This window comes from Leishmania panamensis (genome assembly GCF_000755165.1).
Source record: "Leishmania panamensis strain MHOM/PA/94/PSC-1 chromosome 20 sequence".
Lineage (NCBI taxonomy): Eukaryota > Euglenozoa > Kinetoplastea > Trypanosomatida > Trypanosomatidae > Leishmania > Leishmania panamensis.
This window is the reverse complement of record NC_025866.1, coordinates 1,223,879-1,246,382: the sequence shown is the minus strand read 5'-3', so window position 1 is coordinate 1,246,382 and position 22,504 is coordinate 1,223,879. Positions and strand designations below refer to the sequence as shown.

General features: G+C 55.7%; 5 protein-coding genes and 3 pseudogenes across 8 annotated transcripts, besides 3 other annotated features; all 8 read right to left on the bottom strand.

Annotated features, from left to right (window-relative positions):
* Positions 1-582: 582 nt before the first annotated feature.
* On the bottom strand, positions 583-1,776 carry LPMP_202800 (hypothetical protein; the record flags this gene model as incomplete). The annotated part of the gene is made up of 1 exon (XM_010700181.1): positions 583-1,776. One exon carries the CDS (start codon positions 1,774-1,776, stop codon positions 583-585), a length of 1,194 nt encoding a protein of 397 aa, XP_010698483.1.
* A 1,462-nt stretch (positions 1,777-3,238) lies between these two features.
* LPMP_202790 (phosphatidylinositol-4-phosphate-5-kinase-likep ro tein) lies at positions 3,239-4,882 on the bottom strand (the record flags this gene model as incomplete). The annotated part of the gene is made up of 1 exon (XM_010700180.1): positions 3,239-4,882. One exon carries the CDS (start codon positions 4,880-4,882, stop codon positions 3,239-3,241), a length of 1,644 nt encoding a protein of 547 aa, XP_010698482.1.
* Positions 4,883-6,417: 1,535 nt separating this feature from the next.
* Positions 6,418-8,625, bottom strand: LPMP_202780 (exosome subunit rrp6p-like protein; the record flags this gene model as incomplete). The annotated part of the gene is made up of 1 exon (XM_010700179.1): positions 6,418-8,625. The coding sequence occupies one exon, from the start codon at positions 8,623-8,625 to the stop codon at positions 6,418-6,420; it is 2,208 nt and encodes a 735-aa protein (XP_010698481.1).
* A 1,044-nt stretch (positions 8,626-9,669) lies between these two features.
* LPMP_20snoRNA3 lies at positions 9,670-9,737 on the bottom strand (annotated as a pseudogene). The gene has a single exon. The product of its transcript is annotated as an H/ACA-like snoRNA (small nucleolar RNA).
* Positions 9,738-9,784: 47 nt separating this feature from the next.
* LPMP_20snoRNA2 lies at positions 9,785-9,878 on the bottom strand (annotated as a pseudogene). The gene has a single exon. The product of its transcript is annotated as a C/D snoRNA (small nucleolar RNA).
* A 51-nt stretch (positions 9,879-9,929) lies between these two features.
* On the bottom strand, positions 9,930-10,005 carry LPMP_20snoRNA1 (annotated as a pseudogene). Its single transcript has one exon. The product of its transcript is annotated as an H/ACA-like snoRNA (small nucleolar RNA).
* Positions 10,006-11,164: 1,159 nt separating this feature from the next.
* Positions 11,165-12,489: a repeat region.
* Positions 12,490-14,051: 1,562 nt separating this feature from the next.
* LPMP_202770 (hypothetical protein) lies at positions 14,052-15,971 on the bottom strand (the record flags this gene model as incomplete). Its single annotated transcript, XM_010700178.1, has 1 exon — positions 14,052-15,971. The coding sequence occupies one exon, from the start codon at positions 15,969-15,971 to the stop codon at positions 14,052-14,054; it is 1,920 nt and encodes a 639-aa protein (XP_010698480.1).
* Positions 15,972-17,500: 1,529 nt separating this feature from the next.
* Positions 17,501-18,025: a repeat region.
* Positions 18,026-18,111: 86 nt separating this feature from the next.
* Positions 18,112-19,406: a repeat region.
* Positions 19,407-19,598: 192 nt separating this feature from the next.
* Positions 19,599-20,675, bottom strand: LPMP_202760 (mitochondrial carrier protein-like protein; the record flags this gene model as incomplete). The annotated part of the gene is made up of 1 exon (XM_010700177.1): positions 19,599-20,675. The coding sequence occupies one exon, from the start codon at positions 20,673-20,675 to the stop codon at positions 19,599-19,601; it is 1,077 nt and encodes a 358-aa protein (XP_010698479.1).
* Between the last annotated feature and the right edge of the window lie 1,829 nt (positions 20,676-22,504).

Below are 22,504 nucleotides of genomic sequence, written 5' to 3'. Positions count from 1 at the left end.
AGGGCGCACGCGCGCGTTGCTCTGCGGCGAGGGGGCCTAAGGGCCCTCCTGCACGTCTGTCCCGCACTGTCCCACCACGCGCTGGTACCGTTAAGGGCCCGTGGCCCCCACCGTCCCATGCAGCAAGAGTGGCGAGCTCCCTTTGCGAGGGCGCCGCCCAGCACCACGACGCTCCCCGTCCTCCCCCCACCCACCGGGGGACGGGCTCCAGTGTGGTTGAAGTTCAATTCTTGTAAAGAAAGGAGAAGGTGGTTTCGCTGTTGCGAAAAACAAAAATGTCTACACGTATACGTATCGACTGTACCATCGGTTTTGCCGGTGTGTACTCATAGGTAACTTGGGGAATATATACGCATTGCTGCACGCCCTTTGCTTAGCACCAGCACACGGGCGCATCTGTGGGCCGTGTATGGTCGTGGCGTGGTGCGGACATCGTCTCGCACATCGACATCATTATTGTCAACCGACATGAGAAGTACTTCCTTATTTATGCATCTATTGCTGCTCTCTTTCGGAGCTCGCCAGTTCAGGTGTCAGATCGAGCATGCCTCTCCCCCCTGTGTCGGAGAGGGCTACTCCAGTCTATGAGTCGCACTCCATGGAGAGGGTGAGACCGTACTGGACCACAGATGTGTCATCGAGTAAGTTCTTTTGCACCACTACGCCCCAGCGGATGGAGTTGTTAAAGAGCCCGCGCAACGTCGCTGAGCAGTTGCCGTCGCTTTCAGCCTTTGCTGCTACTAAGAAGGGGACAGGAGTGCTCCACGTGGGGATCACTGGCAGAGCAGCCTCAGCTACTTGCGGAGTTAATGGTGACGACGGCGCGCCACCAGAGGTGCTCACTAGTATCGGAGCGGTGCTCTTGGTCTGAATCAACGTCGGTACTCGAATTTGAATCCCTTGTGTGAAACCGAGAGACACCTTTGCAACGGCCTCGACAAGGTCAAAGTTGTACTGGCACGCAACAGCGGTGTTAGACGAAAGTCGTTGTAGCAAGGCCAGACGCGCATTCGACCAGGCATCGTTCGAGCGGACCATTTTCGCGGCAATGGACCAGTTCACCCCAGTGAACCCGGCGCCCACGTACATGACGTCCAGCGGCCCGGACCCCTCTCTCTGCTCCAGGAAAGAGAGCTGTCGCCGCTCGAACCCTGCTCCGAGGAGGAGGTTGAAGAAGGTGATGCCGCAGTCCAACAGAAGATTGCTGCTTCCAAGGCCATTGCGCTGGTAGGCGAGAGACGAGTACTTGTCGCCGCGCTTGTAGTGAATCTGACCCAGCGTCACGTCCTCGGAGGCCGGCATGATGGTATTCACCGACGCTCGCACACCTGCTGTGAGACCTTCCATAAGCTCCTTCACATTTCCCACCACGGTGACGGTGCCGCGGCTGCTCAAAGTGAGCGCCTGCTGCAGTCGGCACACGCGCGGCAAATAAAACTCATATGCCACCTTCATCTTGCCATCCGCTGTACCGTCACGGTGCAGCGCCATTCGAGGAGAGAGAGAAAGAAAATTTTTGACGCGTGTTGGAGTTTTCTCCGCGACGGATGGCGCGGCTGCGGATGCTAGCTTGCTTCCTGACTCCATCTTCGGGGTGAACGGCGCATCAGCAGATATGGTGGCCGCCTCCTTAGCAAACATGTTCACACCAAGGATAGATTCCGAGTACTGCCGCGACTTGAGGGCCACGAAGAGGCAGCTGTCCTCGCGAAATGTCTTTCGGAAGAAGTCATCGACTAAGGAGAGGTAGCTGTTGAGGGTGCTTGGGGCTTCCATCGCTGATAAGTCGATACGTCGTAAAAGAGGGAGTGGGTGGTGCGAAGAGGGCGAAGGCGTCTATGTTAGGTGCACTGCCAAAGCATAAAGTCGCTATCCCACTGCGCTCTTTGTTGCTGTTGTTCTTGTGAATCTACGCAGACGACTGGCTCTACAATGAGTGGCGAGGAACCAGCGAAACAACACAGGCAACACATGCCACACTAAACAACGATCAGAACACCGAGACGAAGAGAGAGAGAGAGAGAGAGCCCGAAATTTTCTTAAAAGGCGATAGCGATAGAGAGGCAACTGGAGTGAGAAATGGCCTGTAAGCCCATACTGCGGCACAGGTGCGCACCGTGTGTGTGTGTGTGTTGGCTGTGTGTGTGTTGGCACTTCAGCGTCGTTGACAGATGATCTATGGAGTAGAGCGTTGCTGCGGATGAGGAGTCAGCTACATGAGTTGAGAGTAGCTTTGCGCAGGAGCTTATACACGTGTGTGCTGCTCCCCGGTGGCAACGAAGAAAAAAAAAGAGGAAAAATGCAACCGAGACGGAGGGTGTGGGCTCTTTGAGTCATCGTTTCCAGGCAATCAGTCGGGAACAGAGAGAGACCATAAAGCAAATGGCCACGTGGAAACAGTAAGGGAAGAGGTGGAGAGAAGGACGGGATTTCCAAAAAAAGGGGGTGTATGGATTGACAGTGCCGCGCCGAGTGGGGTCCGCTTCCGTAGGAGGGAGTAGGGGTTTGAATGCCACACAGTAGTCACGAGGCTGCACTACAGACACAGACCACTACGAAAGCGAGCACAACCGTTGTGAAACCTGCCAAAGGAGCGGTGGAGTGCCGCGTGTCGCTAACGTAAAGCACCGCTACGTCTGTTCATGAGCATTCTCTTGCGTAGAGTCTCCGTTGCACATCGTGACACGTGACAACGTACGCCCTCTCGAAGAAAATGACGAATTCACCCAGAGGGAAGCGATGGGGGTAAAGAGGTGGACAGGAGTGGTACAGTGGAGCCTGTCCTGTTCATCTTCGCTAGGTTTACCATGCTGACTGTTTAGTTGGCGCGGAGGCAGCCGATAAATCCTGACACGCAGGGGGGGGAGGTGTTGGATAATAATAAGGAAACAGGACAACATATCCACAAAGCACCCGAGGGAGAAGACAAGCTCAGTACAAGTACGAATGCTTCCCTGCATGTCATCAGGCGCTTGTGCGGTCCTCGGCTCAGTCCCAATACAGCAGAAGTAGTCCGCCGTTTTCTCCAACCAACATTCACACAGGTTCTCAGAACGATGAGAACAGAAGACACCACAAGAAGGCAGAGAGAGACGGAAAGATTTCCGATAGACAGCACAGAGGTAATATATCAGACGCTACCGGGTCAGGAGCAAACGTGTTTCTCGGTGCCGCCTGAAGCTCTGTTTCACCCTACTGCGGATGCAACGCGTGCCCTCGGTGCAGTCTCCAGCTTACGCTACACAATGATAGATGAGATGAACGCAATGAAACGAGCTGCGTAGTCGTTCGGTTGGACACATGAAATGCGTTTACGATCATATATGGACCCGAGCACAGCATTCTCGAGAGCTTTACGTGCGGTGTACTCTTGCAAAATGTCAATGATGCCGATGTAGTATATTTCCTGTCGCAGTCCAGGCACCTTGTTGCTCAACATGCCACCCTGATCAGCGGTGAAGCAGCGGCCGTCGAGGAACACACCGCTGCGTGCGAATTCAGCAACATCAGCACCGGGTGATTCTAGTCGATCCCCTGCGGTAGTATACCCTAAAGTGGTGATTGTCCTCAATGTGGCGTCTGTCACACTGCGTGTCAGCATACCTAGCAATCCGCCGGGGTTCACAGAGGACAAGGTGTTACCTGTCATCGGCAACACGTGTATGCCAACCAGGAATGAGTAGTCCATAATCATGGATCGCTTCAGAAACTCGCAGTCCTTCTTGACCTGGTCAATCAGCAAGAGCCGCCGTTCCATGCCAAGGTGCATCGGACTATTGATATCAAGGTCCTTCTGCGTGAACGTTGTCCGGCGCTTCTCAGCGTCAGAGGCAAAGCGGCCGATTGTACTGCCCTTCAGGTCGAACTTCTCGTGGATCGTATTGGTGGTCGCAAAGACGTTTTGCATTATGATGAAGATGTGTGTGTTCCTGCCGATGCGAAGTCGATAATGACCCACAAAGTGCGGGAGAAGTGTGAAAGGGTTGTCGCGCACGTGATAATAGTACCGGTGTAGGATTTTGCATAGAAAGTTACTCTCCTGTTCCGTCATCGTTTTTATCACCCAATCGCGGCCGCAGAAGAAGAGCTGCGCAGCCGACTTACCGGGTGTGGGGATGCTGTGCCAGCGACTGTTGCACAGCACGTCACAGTACGCCGTCGAGTCTACGTGAAAGAACTCGCGGATGTGGCGGTAGCACATCGGGGAGAAATCTGTGAAGGTGAAGCTCGCAGGCGGAATGGCTTCCTCGTCTTCATCGTCCTCGTCATCTGTCGAAAAGTCCACAAGCGTCTGTGTTCGTGCCAGCGACCGATGAAGGCGGTTCTCCCGGGTGACAGTAGACTCAAAGATCCCTCCGGATGTTGTCAAACCGCCGTAGTTGCGGTCAATGTCATCCTCTGACCTCAACATAGCTTCGTCCATGGGGAGAACATGAGATGCCTCGCCTCGTAGGCGGTGTCCTTGCCGATTGGGACCACCGATGACTGGTGTGCGGGAATCTCTCATCTGCTGGCCACGCGCCTTCTTCACACTAGCGGCGTTGGGCCCGCAGCAGGCGATCGTCTCGGCCCGGCGAGACGCGCTGAAGTTGATCGTTGATGCAATGGAAAAGTCCTTCTGTGGGTTCAATGGCCGACGTTTCTCCGGAAGAGAGATGCTCGTAATAACGCGCTCTAGTGCTATTTTCAAGCAGTGAATTACCTTCTTGGTGGCTGCGTTTTGATCGTCATTACCGTCGGTGTTCGGAGAAGCACCCTGTACAGAGCCGTCCGCGCCGGCGGAGCGACTGTCATTCGCTTTATCGTATCCCTCCTCCATCCAGTCCGATTCACTCACAGCCTCCAGCCTCACGGACGCCAACAGTTCTCGGTTAAGAGGCATGCTCGGTCTTCGGGTTTCCGCGTTCGTTTGCACGACAATGACAGCGAAGAGAGGGGGAGAGAGGGAGAGGGTACAAATAAACTACAGGAAAAGGAAAAGGAAAAGGGGCGCGGAGCGAAACGTCGCCCTCTTCAACTGTGCCAAAGGAAGGGGGGGAGAGCGCAGTGAGAGAAGAAGACCAAAGGTACCGAGAGAGACGCTGTGCATGTGTATGTGTGTGTGTGTGTACACAGTCAATGAAACAGCGACCACGCACCGGCGATGCGAAAAAGTAAGAAGAAAACAACAAAAGATATGTAAAGCCGGAAATTGAGGAAAGAGGGGAAGAGAAAGTGAGCGACACACTACCGAAGAACGAAAAAAAAAAGCACAAAGATGCCTACCCTGCGAGAAACACCGTGTTGGGTAACCTCAGCACCGAAGAGCGCCGTACAACATCCAAAGCAACGAGAGCAAGCCGAGCTCTGTAAGCAGAACGAAGATAGAGAATGACAATGGGGGTACTACGTAGGAGTAAATGGTGGTTAATTGTGAGGTGTGCACTCGTGTGTACGCGTGTGAGTGGTCTGGGCAGATGAAGTTCGTCCTGAGCAGACAATCACTGCAGCGAAAAAAAAAAAATGCGTGTGTGTGTTCATCGAACAGCTGTTTTCACACGCAACCCTGCTCCTAAAGCGCATGCACAATGCACATGCACACAGCCACTCTGGTGTGGCAACGCGAATTGACGACTGTGTTGCACTGTGATAGGGCAGAATACCTGGTTGCTCGCCAGCACAGGTGCGTGAAAAGAGAGAGAAGGTCAACGGATGAGCAGCAAGACGATAGAAGAAGTAAGAGAAAGGTATACAATGACGCAGAGCCTTTTGCCTTTCAAAGAGAGATGAGGGATAACTCTTCCACTAAGCATTGCCACGAGTCCATCCGAGAAACAAACTTCCGAACCCTCTCCACTGAGAACTGAAGCCGCATAGGAATCAAAAAAAAAATGTAGTGAAGTGTCGCAACAGCGGCATAATCGGTCTCCTCAGGGAGCACATATAGGGAATCTTACAATCAAAAGGGCGGCGCATCGTGCCGGAGAGACACTCAGCACAGACGTAGAGTGCCGTTTTACAGTAAAGCGAGTCGAAGGTGCAGCTGCACAGCTTCGTTGGCGTCCTCCGCTGCTCCTCTTTATGGATCTGCATTTTGTTTACTTACAGAGGCGTCTCCGCACAGACGCAAAAAGAAAAAAAGGAATGCGATTTTCCTGCTAAGTGTAGAGCCTGCTCGATCTCTTCGTCATTTCTTTTTTTTGTTTACTCGACAAAAGCGCAGCGGTGCCATCATCGCACATGACGTGAAGACACACATGCAGGAGACCAACAACCAAGAGAAGGGAAAGTGAGAACTCCCGGTGCACAGGACAGGCAAATCGCCCATCCGCTTCTGGGTTTCTGCGACTTGTTGGTGGCCGTCCCTCTTTCTTTCTTGCCAGCGGCGCACCCTCGCAGATTCAATAGCGACATGCAATCAAGACACCGTTAAGCAAACTACTTCACCTGCCATGACGTTCCTTTGCCAGTCTTTTTAGCCTTTCCCTTGCCTCCGATGCCGTACTTCTGCTTGATAGAGAAGGCCCGTTTGTCGACCGGTATGACGGGTGCCGATTGGTCCTCGGCACTCTGTGCGGTGGTGGCGCCCATGGTCAACTCCTCTTCGTCGGCTTCCTGAGCCAGCTCGCTGACGCTCGAGCTGCAGCTGTTAGAGACTGCGCCGCTCTCTGTCTTTTTCTCTTCAGCATCCTTCGCAGCTTGGTCCGCTGCTGTAGCTGTCTGGCGGGCGACAAACACATCGGCGCCCGGAAGCTCGACGCGCTGCGGTGGACGAGTAGCGAGAACACGAGACAGGGCTTGCATGGCGGTGAACCACTGTGACGGCGTCGTGTGCGAGAGAAGGGCGGAGCGTTCCGCCTGAGAGACCTCGGCTGGTGCCACCGTCTTAACCACACTGGCCAAGGAAGGCAGAGTTCCTGTCATGGGGCGGTGCACGCCTGTGGGGCAGAGGGAGCGATAGAATTCCCACTCCTTTTTTGCCGCTGTCATCGCACCGTCGTTCCAGTCGTCGACTGATTCTCCATTGTCTCGCATGGTGTGCGCCTTCGCCGCCACGTCATCCTTGCCATTCGCAACGGCATCCTTAACGAAGTCCACAAGGAGGGCGACGTTGTCGCGCACGACCGCCGTTGGTGGCGCGCAGCAACGAAGCAGCTCCTTCGCTGTTGCTGGGAGCTTAGAGGCAATGGCCAACACCGAGGACAGGTGCAGCACAGCCGTGGGTGAATCATCCACCTCACGTGCTGCTGAGTCCCTCCAGTTGAATACGTCGCGCGCAACCTTCTCCTGCACCTTGTTCAGTCCACTAAGGCTGCGGCCCAGCGCAATCTTGTACGTCTCTTCAGGCACCACGTGTGGCTTCTCGTAGAGCTGTAGGGAGAGCTGTTTGCTCTCTTTGTAGACGTGCACGAGCAGATTACCAACAATGGCGCGGCCCTCGCTGTTCAACAGTAGTGCCTTCAATCGGTCATACACGTAGAGGAGAAAGTGTGTGTCTTGCCGTGCGTAGTGCACCATCTCTGCGGACAGCGGCCTTACACGCCAGTCGGCCGTCTGGAACTTCTTGTTCAACTTCACCTGGCAGAAGTGGTCGACGGCAAAGGCGAGGCTGTATGGCATGTGCAGTGTTTGTAGCGCCACTCCAGTGTCGAAGAAGTTCACCAGGTAGAGAGAGAAATCCTTCTGCAGCCACCGAATATCTTCGCGCGCGCCGTGCAGCACTTTAAGAATCAACGGGTTCAGAAAAACCGGCGCTAAAGCCCCCATCAAAGAGCGCAGCTGCAGGCAGTCGACAATGAAGTCCTCCTCGCGAGTGCTGATTTGCATGAGGCAAGTAATGCCCTGATAGCTGTAGAAGTCGTGGTGCTCCAAGTCCACAGCGATCTCGCTTGACAACAACAGCTTCGCGACCATCGCTTGCATCGCCGCGGGGGTATCCACAAAAGAGAGCGGACAGGTGTCCAGTGGCATCGGCGGTACCTCTTCCCGCGGGAGCAGCTGGGACTCTGGGATGACAAAGGCTCTGATCACCCCCTCAAAAGGGTGCTGCCCAGCCACCCCAAGGTGATACTGCCCCGATGCGTCGCAGTAGTGCGGCACAAACGGCGCTAACGAGTTGTCCGGAGGGGTGTCGAACAACAACTGCGGGCGCCGGATGTGGGCCAGAGATACCAGACCTCCGCGCCCACTACTTGCTTCAGCAGGACCAGCAACCCCGTTGCGATGCTGCAAAGCCATCAGTTCGGACCCAAACGTGACGGAGAGCTGCTCCTGTGCGTCGAGCTTACGCCCCTTCACCTCGTCGAGAAGAGAGTCGACGTTTTCTAGAAGCGAGTCGATTGCCTCCATAACAGCAGTGCGCTGTGTCTCAACGAGGTGTACCGCACCACTGCGCGGATCCTCTTCCGAGCAGAGACTTGTACGCCGCCGCTTTGGAAGGAGCTGTGTGCATGCATCCATCAGTGCAACAAGCGTTTCACTATCATCGCGAATATGCTTGCGGAATCCCGGAAAGGCGAGGTGGTACTCGTAGTCATCCAGTGGAAGTTGCCCAGAGAGCTTACTGTACTCTTTCACAGACCCAAAGACAGCGGAAACGACATCCTTCGTCGAAGGAAGTACAACATCACCAGCTTCGGCTGGCATTGCAAGAGTCCCTTTTACACTGAAGAGGAGTCGATAAAATATGGCTCAACAGACTTATGTGAGACAGTCACTTCAGATGTAACACTTCACCATGCCACTCGCCTGTTTCTCGTCTGTGGGTGGGCTAATGTATACTCAAATATGCGAGTGAGGTACGTCCGCACGCCACTCCCGTAGAACAAGATGATGGACCAGAAGAGCAGTTGTTGCCCGTGAAGGATCATATCCGCGTGTCATTCGATTATTTCATTGCCGACCCACACACCAGCGAACCAAGGCCACTGACGTTAGTGTACCTGTCCCGAAGAGAGAAGAGATAGCAACCTCTCAGCACCTTTATGGCCATCAAACAGAGCGCATTAAAACGCTTATAAGAAAGGTTTGGTCAGTCCTGCTAGTCACACACAACAGAGATAAGGATACAACACTAAGCAAGAGAAGTAGACCGCCTGGGGTGATGCATCCCTGCAAAGAGGTACACCCCCTGCCATACCCTGCTCCCATTACAGCAGTTACTCCGGCTGCTACTGCAGACGTGGGCGTCCGCGTGGCATCCGCACAGTGGACAGGCCAATACTGCAACAGCAGCGCTGGCAGCATGAGCGCACCACGGCACGACGCGTGCGCAGTGCTGCATGGCTCCCCACAGAAAACAGATGGCGCCGCTTATCCTGATGTCGCTTGTCTCACTCGAGGCCCACTTGCCCCCTGCCAGCAGGTGCGGTGCTCACCACAGTCGCTTTCCAACAGTATCCCCGAACGGCGCCCTCAGCGGAAGCAAATTAAGCATTGGGATGGTGTGTGGTATGTTTGTCGGCACAGCGCCGAGGCGCTACGACAAAGGAGCATACCTGAATGACATCACGCGGCGCACACGGGGACACGCACACAAGGGAAGGAGAGAGAGAGAGAGAGCGGGCTGGCAGCCCGGCGCGGTCGCCAGCAGCAGAAGCCACCACGACCACAGGCTTCCATTTCAGCACCGCGATGAGGGGTTGTTAGAGCGCACCAGTGGCGCAGCAGCAGCAGCGGCACCCACGCCGCATCTCCGTCCACAAAAATCACCACCATACGATGGGCAACGACGTATGAGCAGCGGTTGGGGGGACGTCGCGCGGTGGCGCTGGGCACCAGGCCAAGAGCCGCACACACAAGAGCGCCCTCAGCTCGGAGCGAAAGATGAAGTTCAAACGGTGATCGTCAGCGGCACATCGGACGCTAGTAGAAGTAGTGAGCACTTTGTCATCATGCAAGACGCACACGCACGAACAGAAGACGGTGGCCGCAGCACCTCTTTACTCAGACGCTCTCACGCCGCTTTGGTAGTGCACGTAGCCGAACGGATACCATCAGCTCGCACTGCGTAGCTGGCGCTTGCGCTCTGCTCCACCTCTGCCTGGGCGGTTCTGCATCAAAGACCTGCCGTGGGTGTGGACTCCAAGGAACTCCCTGGGTGTTGTCGTGGCGGTGCCCGCCACCGTCAGGTGCGGTGTACCAGTCCCCCGTACCTCGAGACCAGCTTCGCGCACGAGGTGGAAAGCAGGTCCACCGCAAAGAAAAGCACGCAGCAGGAGACCTTTCCTGCCACGCGTGCAGAGGGAGAGCGGGAGGCAGGCACCAGTGACCCACTGGCCGTGGGCGGCATCACATGGATCGAGTACGTCGGCGGTGGAATGCGAGGAGTGGGGGGGGGGAGTGCAGGCACAGAGAGGCGGGGGAGACGCGGTGTGTGCGGATAGAGAGACGAAGAAATGGGAGGAGAGAGCGGATGAGGCACAGCTTGCGCAGCACAAAGCACTTGCAGCGCCACTCCCTCTTGGGCCCGGCTGCCGCTCTGTCGCTCGGCTCGGTGTGGGTTCGGAGGCGGCTTTCTGCTCTGCCACACGCTCGTCTCGTCACACCCTTCCAGGAGATGGCACACACAGGTGCGGAGAGTAGGGCGGAAGTGCCGCGGTGCTCGAGAGAGGGCCGTGCACAGGATGGCGCCCACGGCGGCCCACGCAGGCGGGGTGTCCTCGCCCGCACCACACACGGAGCATCTCAACAGCAACGTCCGGTTCAAGGCGATGCCGTCATGCCCGCCGTGAGGTGACAGCGCTCATCCTTGCTTTCTTTGCCACCACGCTGTCCCAGGCGGCGTCATCGCTAAGGAAAAAAGTGCACAGAGAGAGAGCAGCGCCCACGAGCATGCCCCCTGTACTCCAGTCGACATTCCCGCACACACACACACACACACACATGCACACGGGCCTAACGGCCACAACAGAGCGACCCCAACGCGGAATAGCACAGGTCACTCGCGCGCAGGAAAGAGAGGCACGAAGACGCCTCCACTGAAGTGAGCCCAACCAAAAACAAAAAGGGAAGAGGGGGGGGCGCTCTCGGCCACCGCACGAAAGGCACAAATCACACGCCGGCCGTGCACCGCGCACTCACCGCACGCACACTGACCAGAAATCGCCGCGCAGCAACAGCCACCATAAAGCGTGCGGCAACACAGTCACGCTTTCCTGGAACGCGACGCTCTGCCACGAGCAAGCCCGCCGCCATGCGCGTACACCCGTGCCTCGGTCGCCCTACGGCTGCCTCCTGCTCGTCTGGAAAGTGCCAACCTATCGGCGAATCGAGAGCCACGCGCCCAGCGGGCCACGCACCGCGCCCGCGCCTGACGCGCTGCCTCTCTGTTCCGCACTGTCCCACCACGCGCTGGCACCGTTAAGGGTCCGTGGCCCCCACCGTCCCATGCAGCAAGAGCGGCGAGCTCCCTTTGCGAGGGCGCCGCCCAGCACCACGACGCCCCCCCTCCTCCCCCCACCAGGGGACGGGCTCCAGTGTGGCTCGTATGCCATCCTTGACTGCAGGCGACAGGGAGGGGTGTGGGGCCATCAGCAACGAAGGCGAGGTACCGCTCGGGACCCGCGCTGCGCTCCACCCTCAGCGAGCCCGCTACACCAATGGCGAGGAGGGGGCCGTGGGCAGAGCCCCGCGGAGCTCCGCACGGAGGCGCGGCCATCGTCGACCTCCTCGTGCGGAAGGCAAACGCAGGCAACACGTTCGTCCAGCAAATCCATGGCCCCGCGAGTATGGTCCGCGTCGACGTTCAACCCCCACCTCCTCCCCAGCACCGCCATCAACTGAGTCCAACGCGCGTGCGCCCTCCACACGCACGGCTCCTATCTTGGCCCATCGCGGGCCCTGCCTCACACGTGGCCGCGCAGCCGTCGCGGGAGCGCTCGCACGAGTGGCCTGCACCGACTTCGGGTACGCGTCGCCGGGCGGTAGGGCGCGGAGTCAGCATCCGTGTGCAAATGCTCGGCGGCGCTCTCGTGCTGTGCACCGGGAGCGCCTTGACACCCACGGGGCGCGCTCTGTCGACGCCCGGGGCGCGGTCGCAGCGTGCCATCCCGAGCCTACCCATCGCGAACGCTTTGGAGGGCGTGGGGCTGGGCCCCGGTGGGGCGCGAGCGGGGAGCGCTGCCGGGTGTCGCCCTCACTCCCCCCGACACACCGCCACCAACGCGCTGACCTGCTCCCTTCCGCGCTCAGGTAGCGGTCGCCGCTCATCCCCACCGCCACTCCGCGGCGCACACCACAGGCCACGTCCAGGCCTACGCCCGACATCAGCGCTCCGCCGCCAAAGCAGAGCGCCAGTAGGCGGACGCGTGCACGCGTTGAATCGTCGACGCAATTCCTAGTGAGCGCGTACGAATGTCCTCATGGCTGCACGTCCCTACCGCCCAACGGCCGCCCAGGTCTGCCCGCCGGCACCACAAGTCCCCGCAAAATGGTACCCGAGGGCAGGCTGCAGGCTCGCGGTCTACCCGTGGAGTGGGGCACTAGGCCCTGGAATGCCACCCAATGAGAGGCTGGCTATCACCAGGCGCCTAGATACACAATGATATGAAAGGAGTAGCAGAGAGGATGATAAACACAAGTAGAATCACAAAAGAGGAGTGTATGTCAGGAACAGCTTCGCAGTACCGAGGAGCTTGTAGGGACTGGCGGTAACGAAGAGCAAATAGTGAAGCTAGAAAATGCAATAGCGGTTAAACTCTGTAGCGAGAGTGTTCGGCTGCACATAGGCAGTTGTTTGGTGTGTTTTCTTGCACGTACCTCGCGTCCAACACTTTAGTAGCGTGCTAGTCAAACAAACTTCCCTGTACCGGTTTTCCGGCTTCTGCTTCACGTTGGACGGTGAGCACAGCGAGAGGAGGACAAAAAAATGGAAGAGCCTCGCTCTTCAGTGTGGCCGCACTCATAGACCTGTCCTTCACCTCAATGCACAGCTTTGCTGCTGCATTGAGGTGAAGGACTGCAGCGCCGAACTGCAAAAAAGGCAACAATAAGCCTCGGCTCTTCGTATACGGGCCTGTGGTATGTGAGGAACGTGATGCACGACAAGGCTTGAGGATCACACCCTTGCCTCTTTTCGGACAAGATGGGCGTTCGCGAAGTGTCCCACCTTCACCCAAAGAATATAAGCCAAGGCTGGTGTAGCACATCACGGGAGAAAATGCTTGTCGCGCTATACGTTCTCTCTGTCTTTCTTTTTGTGTGTGTGTCACAAGAGAAGAGGTGAGGTGCTTCTGTGTTGCCGCCGCGTCGAAAAGTCCAGCTTAGATCCACTTCTGGGCACTCTACTCCCTCTTCTCGAAAACCCAAATATGTGTCTGTCGGTGTGTTCCCGTCTCTCTGTCCATCCAACTTTCACCTGTTCAAAGGGGTTGTTGTGAAACATCTTCGATTCATCTCCGCATTCTTTTTTTTTGCTGCTTTGCTCGTCCCTCTCTACTCACAAGACAAGGGCACAGTACATAACACAGACACACGCAGTAGTGACCCGCAACCACAGTATCCTCATCGCACCAGTGCAGCGGATCGAACAACAGCGACACACGAACTTTACAGTCAGTACAACCCCAGAGATTGCTCGCTTAGAAGAGGAGCAGAGGAGCAACGAGCAGAAACAACAAAGGTGAAAGCAGAGCAGCCAAAAATAAAGACGACGAGGCGGAAAAGAGGTAAAAATATTTTTTTGTCTTCTTCACTTTTTTCTTTTTTTTCTTGAGGGGATGGGGGATGGAGTATTTTGTTATATTTGTTTCGCTATTGGCGGTGTTGTCGGATTCTGCGCGAGCGTGGATTTGCATGCACGTGAGCGCGGCATAGAGATAGGAGAAGCAAACAGCAGAAGAGGGGGGTTAGGTAAGCACAAGAACCCCCCCCCCAGAGACACAAATACGTGGCGTAGAGCACTTACGGTCAGCAATGAATAAATCAACGGTGTCCATTCGCCCAGCAGCGTATCACAATGGTAAACATGTCTGCAGAACTGCGAAGACTACTAATGCGAAAGAGAGAGAGAAAAAGGGAAGGACAAGGTCAGTCTACCAGGCAGCAGTGAGAGAGGGGAGGCGTAGGGTATGCTATAAGCGGCGTTGGAGAAGATGCGCAATATGGAAGAGACGGACGTGCAGATAATTATCAAAGAAAAAGGTAGCGAATAAGATGAACGCAATGCACACTATCGGAATCAGGCCACGCTGAATGTAAGTGATTATAAACGTTTCACAAGGGTAGCTGTCGTACGTCATGGTTGGGCAGTCGCAGAACCTCAGGTCTGCGCGAATGCTGGTACACGGAATATCTAGGCCACTGCACCGGTGAGCGCTGTAGAAGTTGCACAGTCGATGTGCTACATCTTCGCTATCCGCGAAACGCAGGAACCTCTCATAACCAGCCCGTTCACCTGCGATGATCATCGTCGTCGTGGAGCAGGCAATGACGGCCAGTGCGAAAAAGACACGCAACACTGACAGGTATATGCGCTCACGAATCGGAAGTGTCATACGAAGCGCGTGAAGAGAAGTACACCCTGCAGCCAATACCGAGATAATAATTGTAGCAAGTACGTATGAGTATACCTTGGCGAAGTAGGGGGCAATAATGTTGGACTCAGCTGTCACGACAGTGATGATCGTGTAGAGGAGCATCACCAGCGTCATCAAAAGCTCCATCGCTGCAATGGTGAAGGTTTGCTGAGGCATATGGGTGAGGAAGAGAATGCCGGTCAGGCGGAAGAGCCCGTTCGGTGCGCGGTACGCGCGCAACGCGTTGCGCCGTATCTGCTCCTTTTTCTTCTTTATGCGCCTCACGTCGCGGTCGATTTTGATAAGGTGTGCAAGTTCCTCGCGTGTGACGCTCACAAGGAGGTTGTCGTTGAGGTCCGGGCAGTTGCAGCGAGACGTGATAAAGGCGCGCAGCGGGACCTGGCGCGGGTTGTTGCCCTGAGAGGTGTGAATAATGTACCTTCGTACGAACATGCGTAGGCACTGCATGTCAAAGTGCTCCTTCATCGGATCCTGGAAAATGGAGTAAAAACTGCTTTTCGGATCAACACCAAACTCCACATGGTGGATGTGTGATCGAGAAAAGGTGACGTACGGAATCGGGCCCATGGTGCCCATTTGCTCTCGCATACGATTGCGTACCCGTGTCGCTACTTCCGCGTGGGTCTCCCCAAGCTCGTTCAGCAAATTCAGCATTTCCTGGTGCTCTGTGACGCTGAGGCCCTCGTTGCCGAACTCCAAGTCGTTTCCATTAGAGTTCTGGATATTATCAGCATCAATGGTGTTGCGCACGCAGTCGAGATTGTTGTTGTGGTGGTTCGCTTCAGTCTCCTCACGTGCTGTGCCGCCCAAGTTGCCATTGGAAAAATCACATAAGTCATTGTTCATCGACGTGACGGCGCTCTCTGGTGCTGAAGACTTTAAGTTTTCATGGATTTCTAAAGTCTGTCTGTGCTCTAACTTGTGGAGTTGGAAATCCTCCTCCGTGTATCGGTACACATGGATCAGCATCACGGTTTCCTTGTTGATTGTACCAACTAGGCCCTTGTAGAAAAAAGAAGAGCTCTCGCCGTTGATGGTGGTGTCTCCTATGAAGGTGACACACCGCCCAATCAGCTTCAACTCGGGCGGCGAAATCACTGGGATGTGTTCGATAGGCTTATCCAGATGAATCACAGCATTGTTGACCATCTCCTCGATGGGTGGCTCCCACCCCTCTTGCGGCGACTGCAGCTGTGCCTGCGACTGCTGCTCATCTGGGGCCGATGAGGCCGCGATGGCAACATCATTTGTACGCTGCGTGGAAGTGGACGCACTCGCGTCGGGGCAGGGTACAGCCCCAGCTCCTCGATCGTCGAGAGACGTGACTCTACTCACACGGCGGCCGGCCACCTCAGACTGAGCGTAAAAACTCCTGTTGGTGTTCCGTCCAGCTGTCGCTGTTTCCACGGCAGCCTGGATCATTCCCAACCGAGCTGAGTCGGTTGCCGGGAGCATCTTTCTTCTTCTTCCTAAAGAAAAAATTTCTTTTATTTTTGGGGGGAGTTTTCGTTGTCCCCCGTATTTTCACAATACCGGCGTGGCTGCGGGTGAAAAATAGAGGCACTTTAGTGGGGCGGGGGTGGCAGTGGTGGATCTCTGTTTTACACCATATGGCTTAATAGGGAGAGACGGAGATCGTACACCTCAAAAACGAACAGACAGTGAAAAGCCCTTGAAAGAAGAGGTAACGCCGTGAGTTTCCATGAACCCACACGCACGCATACCCACGCAGGAAAAGAAAAGGGGGGGAGGGAGGGAGGGAGGGAGGAGAGAAAGACGAGCGACAGTGCAGCTTATAAAGTCCAGCAATGAAAAAGAAACGTCAGGAAACGGAAAGCGACAGGGGAAGTCAGGAGGGGGAGAGGGAGAAGCGCGGCAGCGGGGAACAAAATGGTAATCAAAAGACAACACTTCGCGGACACAAACACAGAGACTACCTCGCTGATGCTGCACGGATTTGTTGTGCAAGACGATCTACACAGCAGGTGTGCGTTCGTGTAAGGACGAGTGTGAAGGAGATCAGACGGAGCCCCGAAAGAAAGGGAGGAAAAGACAAAGGGGGGAGGGCACAATGGAGAGGGACAGTGCATACGCATACATACACACACACACACACGTACGAGTGTACAAATATGTCGCGAAGGCCCTAGAAGAAAGGGGAAAAGGGAGTCTGGTGCGCAGAGAGGTCTCAGTCAGTACACCTGATATCGCGTCTCCACATTGTGGGAGGAAGTTCACTCGCTGCACAAATGCCCGCGTAGAACTCTTCTACTTATGACAATAAGAAGCACGTGTGAGGTGGGCAGGCGCAGCAGCAGCGAGCAGCGCCTGTTCGTTTGAGTGTCTTCACCTTGTTTCTCTTTGACAAGAAGGTGATGGTGATAATAAGGGGTAGGCGCCGGAGAAGATGCGGCAGACCATTCCCTAGACATCACCAACACACCCTACTCATTCTGAGGGAAGGATATGCACACGTACACTCCGTTGCGACAACACAACGGCTTTCTCACCCCTTCTGGGTCTGTTTTCTTCTGTTATTCGAATTGAACTAGAAATAAGCCGTGGCTCCGCTATTCGCCCTTTGATTGTGAATGGGTCGCCAGCGTAGTGGATAGGAGGCAGTAGGTCAAATGACTACATGGACGGGTAAACGGTGGTGGGCGATATTGCAACGTTGTCCAACTTGATGACAAGCACGTCCACTAACGACTAGGACAGCCAGAGAGACTCACGTTAGAACAACAACCGCGTGAGAGGGGGAGATAAGTGAGCAGCGACAGGAACCGCGACGTAAAAAAGGAAAAAGAAATTAGTGGCCCTCGCGCAGCGGCATGCAAGGGAGCTTCGATGGAGGAAACAAAACACCCACAGCGAAAAAGTAGCTTCACCGGGTACTCGAGGAACACCCCAGCATCATTTCTCCAGAGTCCGCACAGAGCAGCGAATTGCGGCAGAGACACAGACACACATGGCAGGGAGATATTTTTTCTCTCGGTGTGTTCCCTCGCTGACATACTCCACATAAGTTGAGCGTCACTCTACCCAGTCAATGAAAAGGCCACTGCGCTGTTCGAAGTAGCGCCAGAGACGCAGTACTGCAGTGCGCCAGCCCAGTCATTAGAGGACAGCCCCTGCCTCGAGCTCTAAGCACTCCTCACCTTGCAGATGGACTCAGAGTCGCTCTCGCCATACCGGTCCCAATGCGCGACATCCCTGGAGGTGAAGCAGGCTTCCCAACAGTAGGTAGTGGGGGCTGGGTAAGGCATGTTCGAGCCCCATCTGCACTCTGCTCATCACATGGATGTTGTCAACGTGTTCACTGTCCTATGTCGCTCCGACACCATTGCATCCATTACTTGCACGTCGACATCAGCAGCGATACATCGCACTGACTTCTCTCCGATGAAGGTGCTTGACACTGTCACCACCAGAGCTGACTCGGCACCTGGTAGGAAAAAGGACAACTCTCTTTGGCTTTCTCGCACAGAGAGTGGGGATACTCAGCCCTGTGGGCATGTTAGTGCGCTTCACACACTTGCGGGTCTTCTCATAACCACCCTTTTCTGGCACGCAACGCTCTGCCACGAGCAAGCCCCCCCCCGCCATGCGCGTACACCCGTGCCTCGGTCGCCCTACGGCTGCCTCCTGCTCGTCTGGGATGTACCAACCTATCGGCGAATCGAGAGCCCCGCACCCAGCGGGCCCTTCCCCGACCGCCTCCTCGGGTGCATGCGGCGCAACCGGCGCCAGGCGGGCCTGGCTGGACCGCGCGGGCGCGGGCGTCCGTCGCACAGGTAACACGGGAGAGGTCCAGGAGGAAGTGCGCCAGCGTCACTCCAGGATGCTCTGAGATGCGGCGCCCGCCCTCTGTATGCCATGCTTCGCTCTCCGACGCCTCCATCCGCGGCATGCCACAAAATGGCGCCGTGACGCCTCACATTGGGGTCAGGGTATCTCGACGGTGCACACTCGAGGACGTTCTCGTCACGCTTCCGGCGTCGGCACCCCATCAGTCCACATGGTCGGATGTAGGGGATGCCGCACAGCGCGCACCCATGCCCTTTGGGGTTTCTTCGTATGGATCCCTTCGCGCCCTTCTCCCTCTATCACTCCGGCTCTTCCAACCACTGGGTGGCTTGGTTAGGAGGGGATGCACCATGCCAGGCGTGCTCAAGAGCGCGTACACACAGCGTACGCACTATTGGACCCTGGGGTCCCTTCCAGGGCAACGCTATTCTCGGAGGAGGAGGGCTCTGTTTCTCCATGTTCCGCTTTCCCCGATGGCGTAGGAGGTGAGGAGTGTCTGGATGGCTTGTCTGCATGAGCGACGACGCGTGATGCCTTGCTTTGAACTTGTGGCAGCAAGGGGGCTCCGCCCTCTCCGGAATTCGCACGCCTCTGACAGGAGCGGGTGTGTCAAGCGGGAAGGAGGTCGTGCAGACACATGTGCCTGCGCACCAAAAAGGAAAAGAAAGAAAAAAGTGCACTACTTCTCTGGAAGGAGCACAAAAGAGCAGCGGTGGCCACCCAGCGTGGGAAGCTCATGCAGTGAGTGAGCTATGGGACAGCAGATCATGGCGCGCAAGGACATGGAGTGAAATGTGGTGTGCTCTGAACGCTCAGGGAGCATCGAGACTCACGCAGCATACAGGCAACCACTCAGGGTCAAGCAACTCCTCGTAGCAAACACAAACAGGGAGCGCAGGCTCTGGTAGAGAGGTGGGGGGGTACAACAGCGCTACAAGGGCAGCAGGGACCACACAAGCTGCTCTTCATGCTGCCGCTGTCAGTCGCCTGCCGCCGCAGGCGTCCAAAGTGCAGAGAGCTGCCAGTGTGGAGTTGGGCTAGTTTCGTCTCTCATCGTCTCGTTAGCTCAACATCCTTCTTCTTTACTACTGGAGGAACTGAAGCCGGATCGTAAAGCCCCTCACAGCAGCAGCAAAAGAGCGCAACTGCCGTCCTAGTGATTGTGTACGTGCACGGAAGTACCCCAGCTACTGTCTAGTTTGCTTGGTTTCTGCGTGTGAGGAAATGGACTCCTAATTCAACGGATCCGTGCAGACGGAGACCCGAATCTACTCGCTACTCATCCTCTACAAGCAGTCCCTGAGCCCATTCAAAGACAACAAACGTGCAGGCGCTTGCTGGCACCGCTTTGAGGTAGTTCGCCGTAAGTCCGCTAAAGAGTGATGTCACACCTTTGTTTCGAACCATCTTCACCATGCAGTCCATCATCCCACTGTACTTGTTCGCCCGCCCGTTGGTTCCCTGCGTCTGCAACCGTGTCCGAATAACATTCAACGGGTACGACACCGTCTGCGCAACTGTGGAAGAAAACATGCCTAAAACGCCGATCTCGGCTGAGTTTAAGCTAGCTTCGTGTCGACTCATCTTCCTAACCTGCATGCGATACATCATGATTGACTGCTGCGCGCTAGAGTAGAGGCCCATTTCCAGTCCTCGGTATACAACAATGCCGACCATGTTCGGCGCAAACCCACGATAAAACTCCATTACACCACCCCTGTTGTATGCAAGCCGCACGATCTCGGCCACACCGCCTTGATACTCGTTGCTTCGCGAGACCACAACGCGCGTCTTGACCACCTCCAGTGGGTATAAAATGCCTTGGGCACCAAGGCCGGCGACGGCACCGATCGTGCAGTTCACCACTAACTGGGGCACAGTTGAAAGGCATCCAAGTCGGTTAAAAGGAGGGGTGAAGATGGACGCCTCCTGCAAGATCATCCGCTCCTGCAGCTTCAACTCATCTCTCGTCAGCAGCTGAGCGACCGAAGCTGCTGGGGATGGCGATGAAACAAATGACATCAGACCGGCGCAACAGCCGCTACCAACACCATCGATGCTACTCTGAGATCCCACCCCTCCAGTACGACTTCTGCTCTCCTCATGCTCCATCGTCATTGACTCACAGCCCCCATGTCCACGACGGCTGATGCCGGCACTGCGCTCCTCCTTTGCTTTCCACCGCGCCACCAAGATCTTCTTGCGTTGTGTTTCTCGCACTACGCAGTCTTCATACAACGAGGAGAAGTAGCGGCGAATCGAGAAGACAATGGCAAACTCGGGCCCTGCCTTGAAGCAGTTGATTGTATTGCCACGCCAAAACGCCTTCCAGCCCCCGTCAGCCTTGATCATGCGAGCCACTTGGAGGAGACTTGGGTGCTTCTGGCAGACAGTCTGGGCCGTGCTGGCGACGGTGGCAGTTGCCGAGCTACAGCTCGCCGCAGAGCGGGTCACGACGGCCGCTAAATCTGGTTTTGGCGCTTGTACCAGATGACCCTCCTGAGCAATGAGCTTGATGCGGTCGAGCGGGGCAGTCAGAGTGCGACTTGCCGCACCGGCCACACCACCGGCAATGAATGTGGCGATGCTACTGTACCAGTCACGACGCAGGTGCAATGATTTTGCGACTGAAAAATCGTCCTCGTCAGCATCTAGGATTTCGTTTTCTCTTGGAGATGTGCCTGTAGATGACACTGAGGCGCCTACCAACTGCTCGGCTACTTCGCCACATCCCGTTGCGCCGTCGAACACCTCTTGTGGTTTCGCTGCTGAAATACCTACTGAAGGTGCTAAGGGACACGGGGTCCTTCTCGCTGTCTCTTCGCTCCCGGGCATGAAACATACGCACATGCGTTTAACGCGGCGGCAATGGCTAAGAGTTGAATTACTTCCGACAGAAAGAAAAACGTGAACCACCACCACGAAAAGAAAGCACAAGACGTGCGAGTAATGGGAGAAGTAAAACGCAAAGCTGCCGAAAATGAGGGCAGGAGAAACACCTTCACGTGGTGTACGTGTGTAGAGGTAGCCTGAGAATCGTCCCAGGTGCGCACACGCGCGTCCGCAAAACCACTACAATGCACCAGGTATCTCTATTTATAGTAAGGATCTCCTAGCCCCTGTGATGTGCGGTGACGAAGTTGGCGCTAATCGTAGTGGTCCTCCTTCCCTCTAGTCGTTTGGGTGAGCCTGTCCAGTCTTACGCCCCGATTGCTGCTGTCGAATTAGCGTTGCGTCGCCTATTCAGTGCAGCTACAAACAATCTGGGGTTGGCACCGGTGCCCCGAGAGAGGGTGTGTGTGGGGGGGGGGGGGGAGGGGGAAGGGGAGGAGGAAAAAATGTGAAAGAGTGTGGACCTTTGCACGCGCGACGAATCACCTCCACAGGTAGCGAAAGCCCTCGTTCGTGTCGACCCTCTCTTTCTATATGTGCGTCTGTGCCGAAACGCGAACGTGTACGCTGCTGGGGGTAGAGAGGGGCAAAGGAAGGTTCAACAGATGAACTTCGAAGAAGAAAATGTAAGCGAGACGGGGAAGAGGCACAGAGACTCGAGTCTTGTTGTTGCAGCTGTGCAGTTACGAAGGTGTAGGAAAGGAGGGGAGAGAGGAAGGACTGAATGCTGTCTTCGAAAAAAATGCCTCGCCTTTCGAACCCGCGCAGACGCAGACCGAACAAGTCTGACAGTAAGGTTGAAAACAAACAAGGCCACTATGCGACTTCACATACAATAAACGAGGCCCAGAGAGAAAAAGATGAAGAACATTCAAGGGTTTCGTAGGATGGCCAGAAAGCAAAACGGGGAAGACAGAACGTGGGTGGAGAAAAGAAACGAAATAGGGATAAGTGGAGTCTTGCTGGTGCTTTGCCCCTCCAGAGCCCTACGGCAGCGCGTTTCTGAAGCAAGCACGTGTAGAAAAGTGGCGCGGACAACAACAACAAAACACTAGAGGAATGATGACGGAGGAAAGGGAGGGGGGAGAGACAGATCCCTTGCGGATGGAACAGAGCGAATATGAGCAACGGAGGTTTCCCCTCACGGCGCAGTCCACTGCGCCTCTTTTTTCCTAGAGAGGGGCACAAAACTTACCGAGTCAGGGAGCCCGTGTGTGTGTGTGTGTAGGGAATGTGAAAATGAAGGCGTACTAAGACAGGGATTTTTTTCGTGAATAAATACGGTTGGC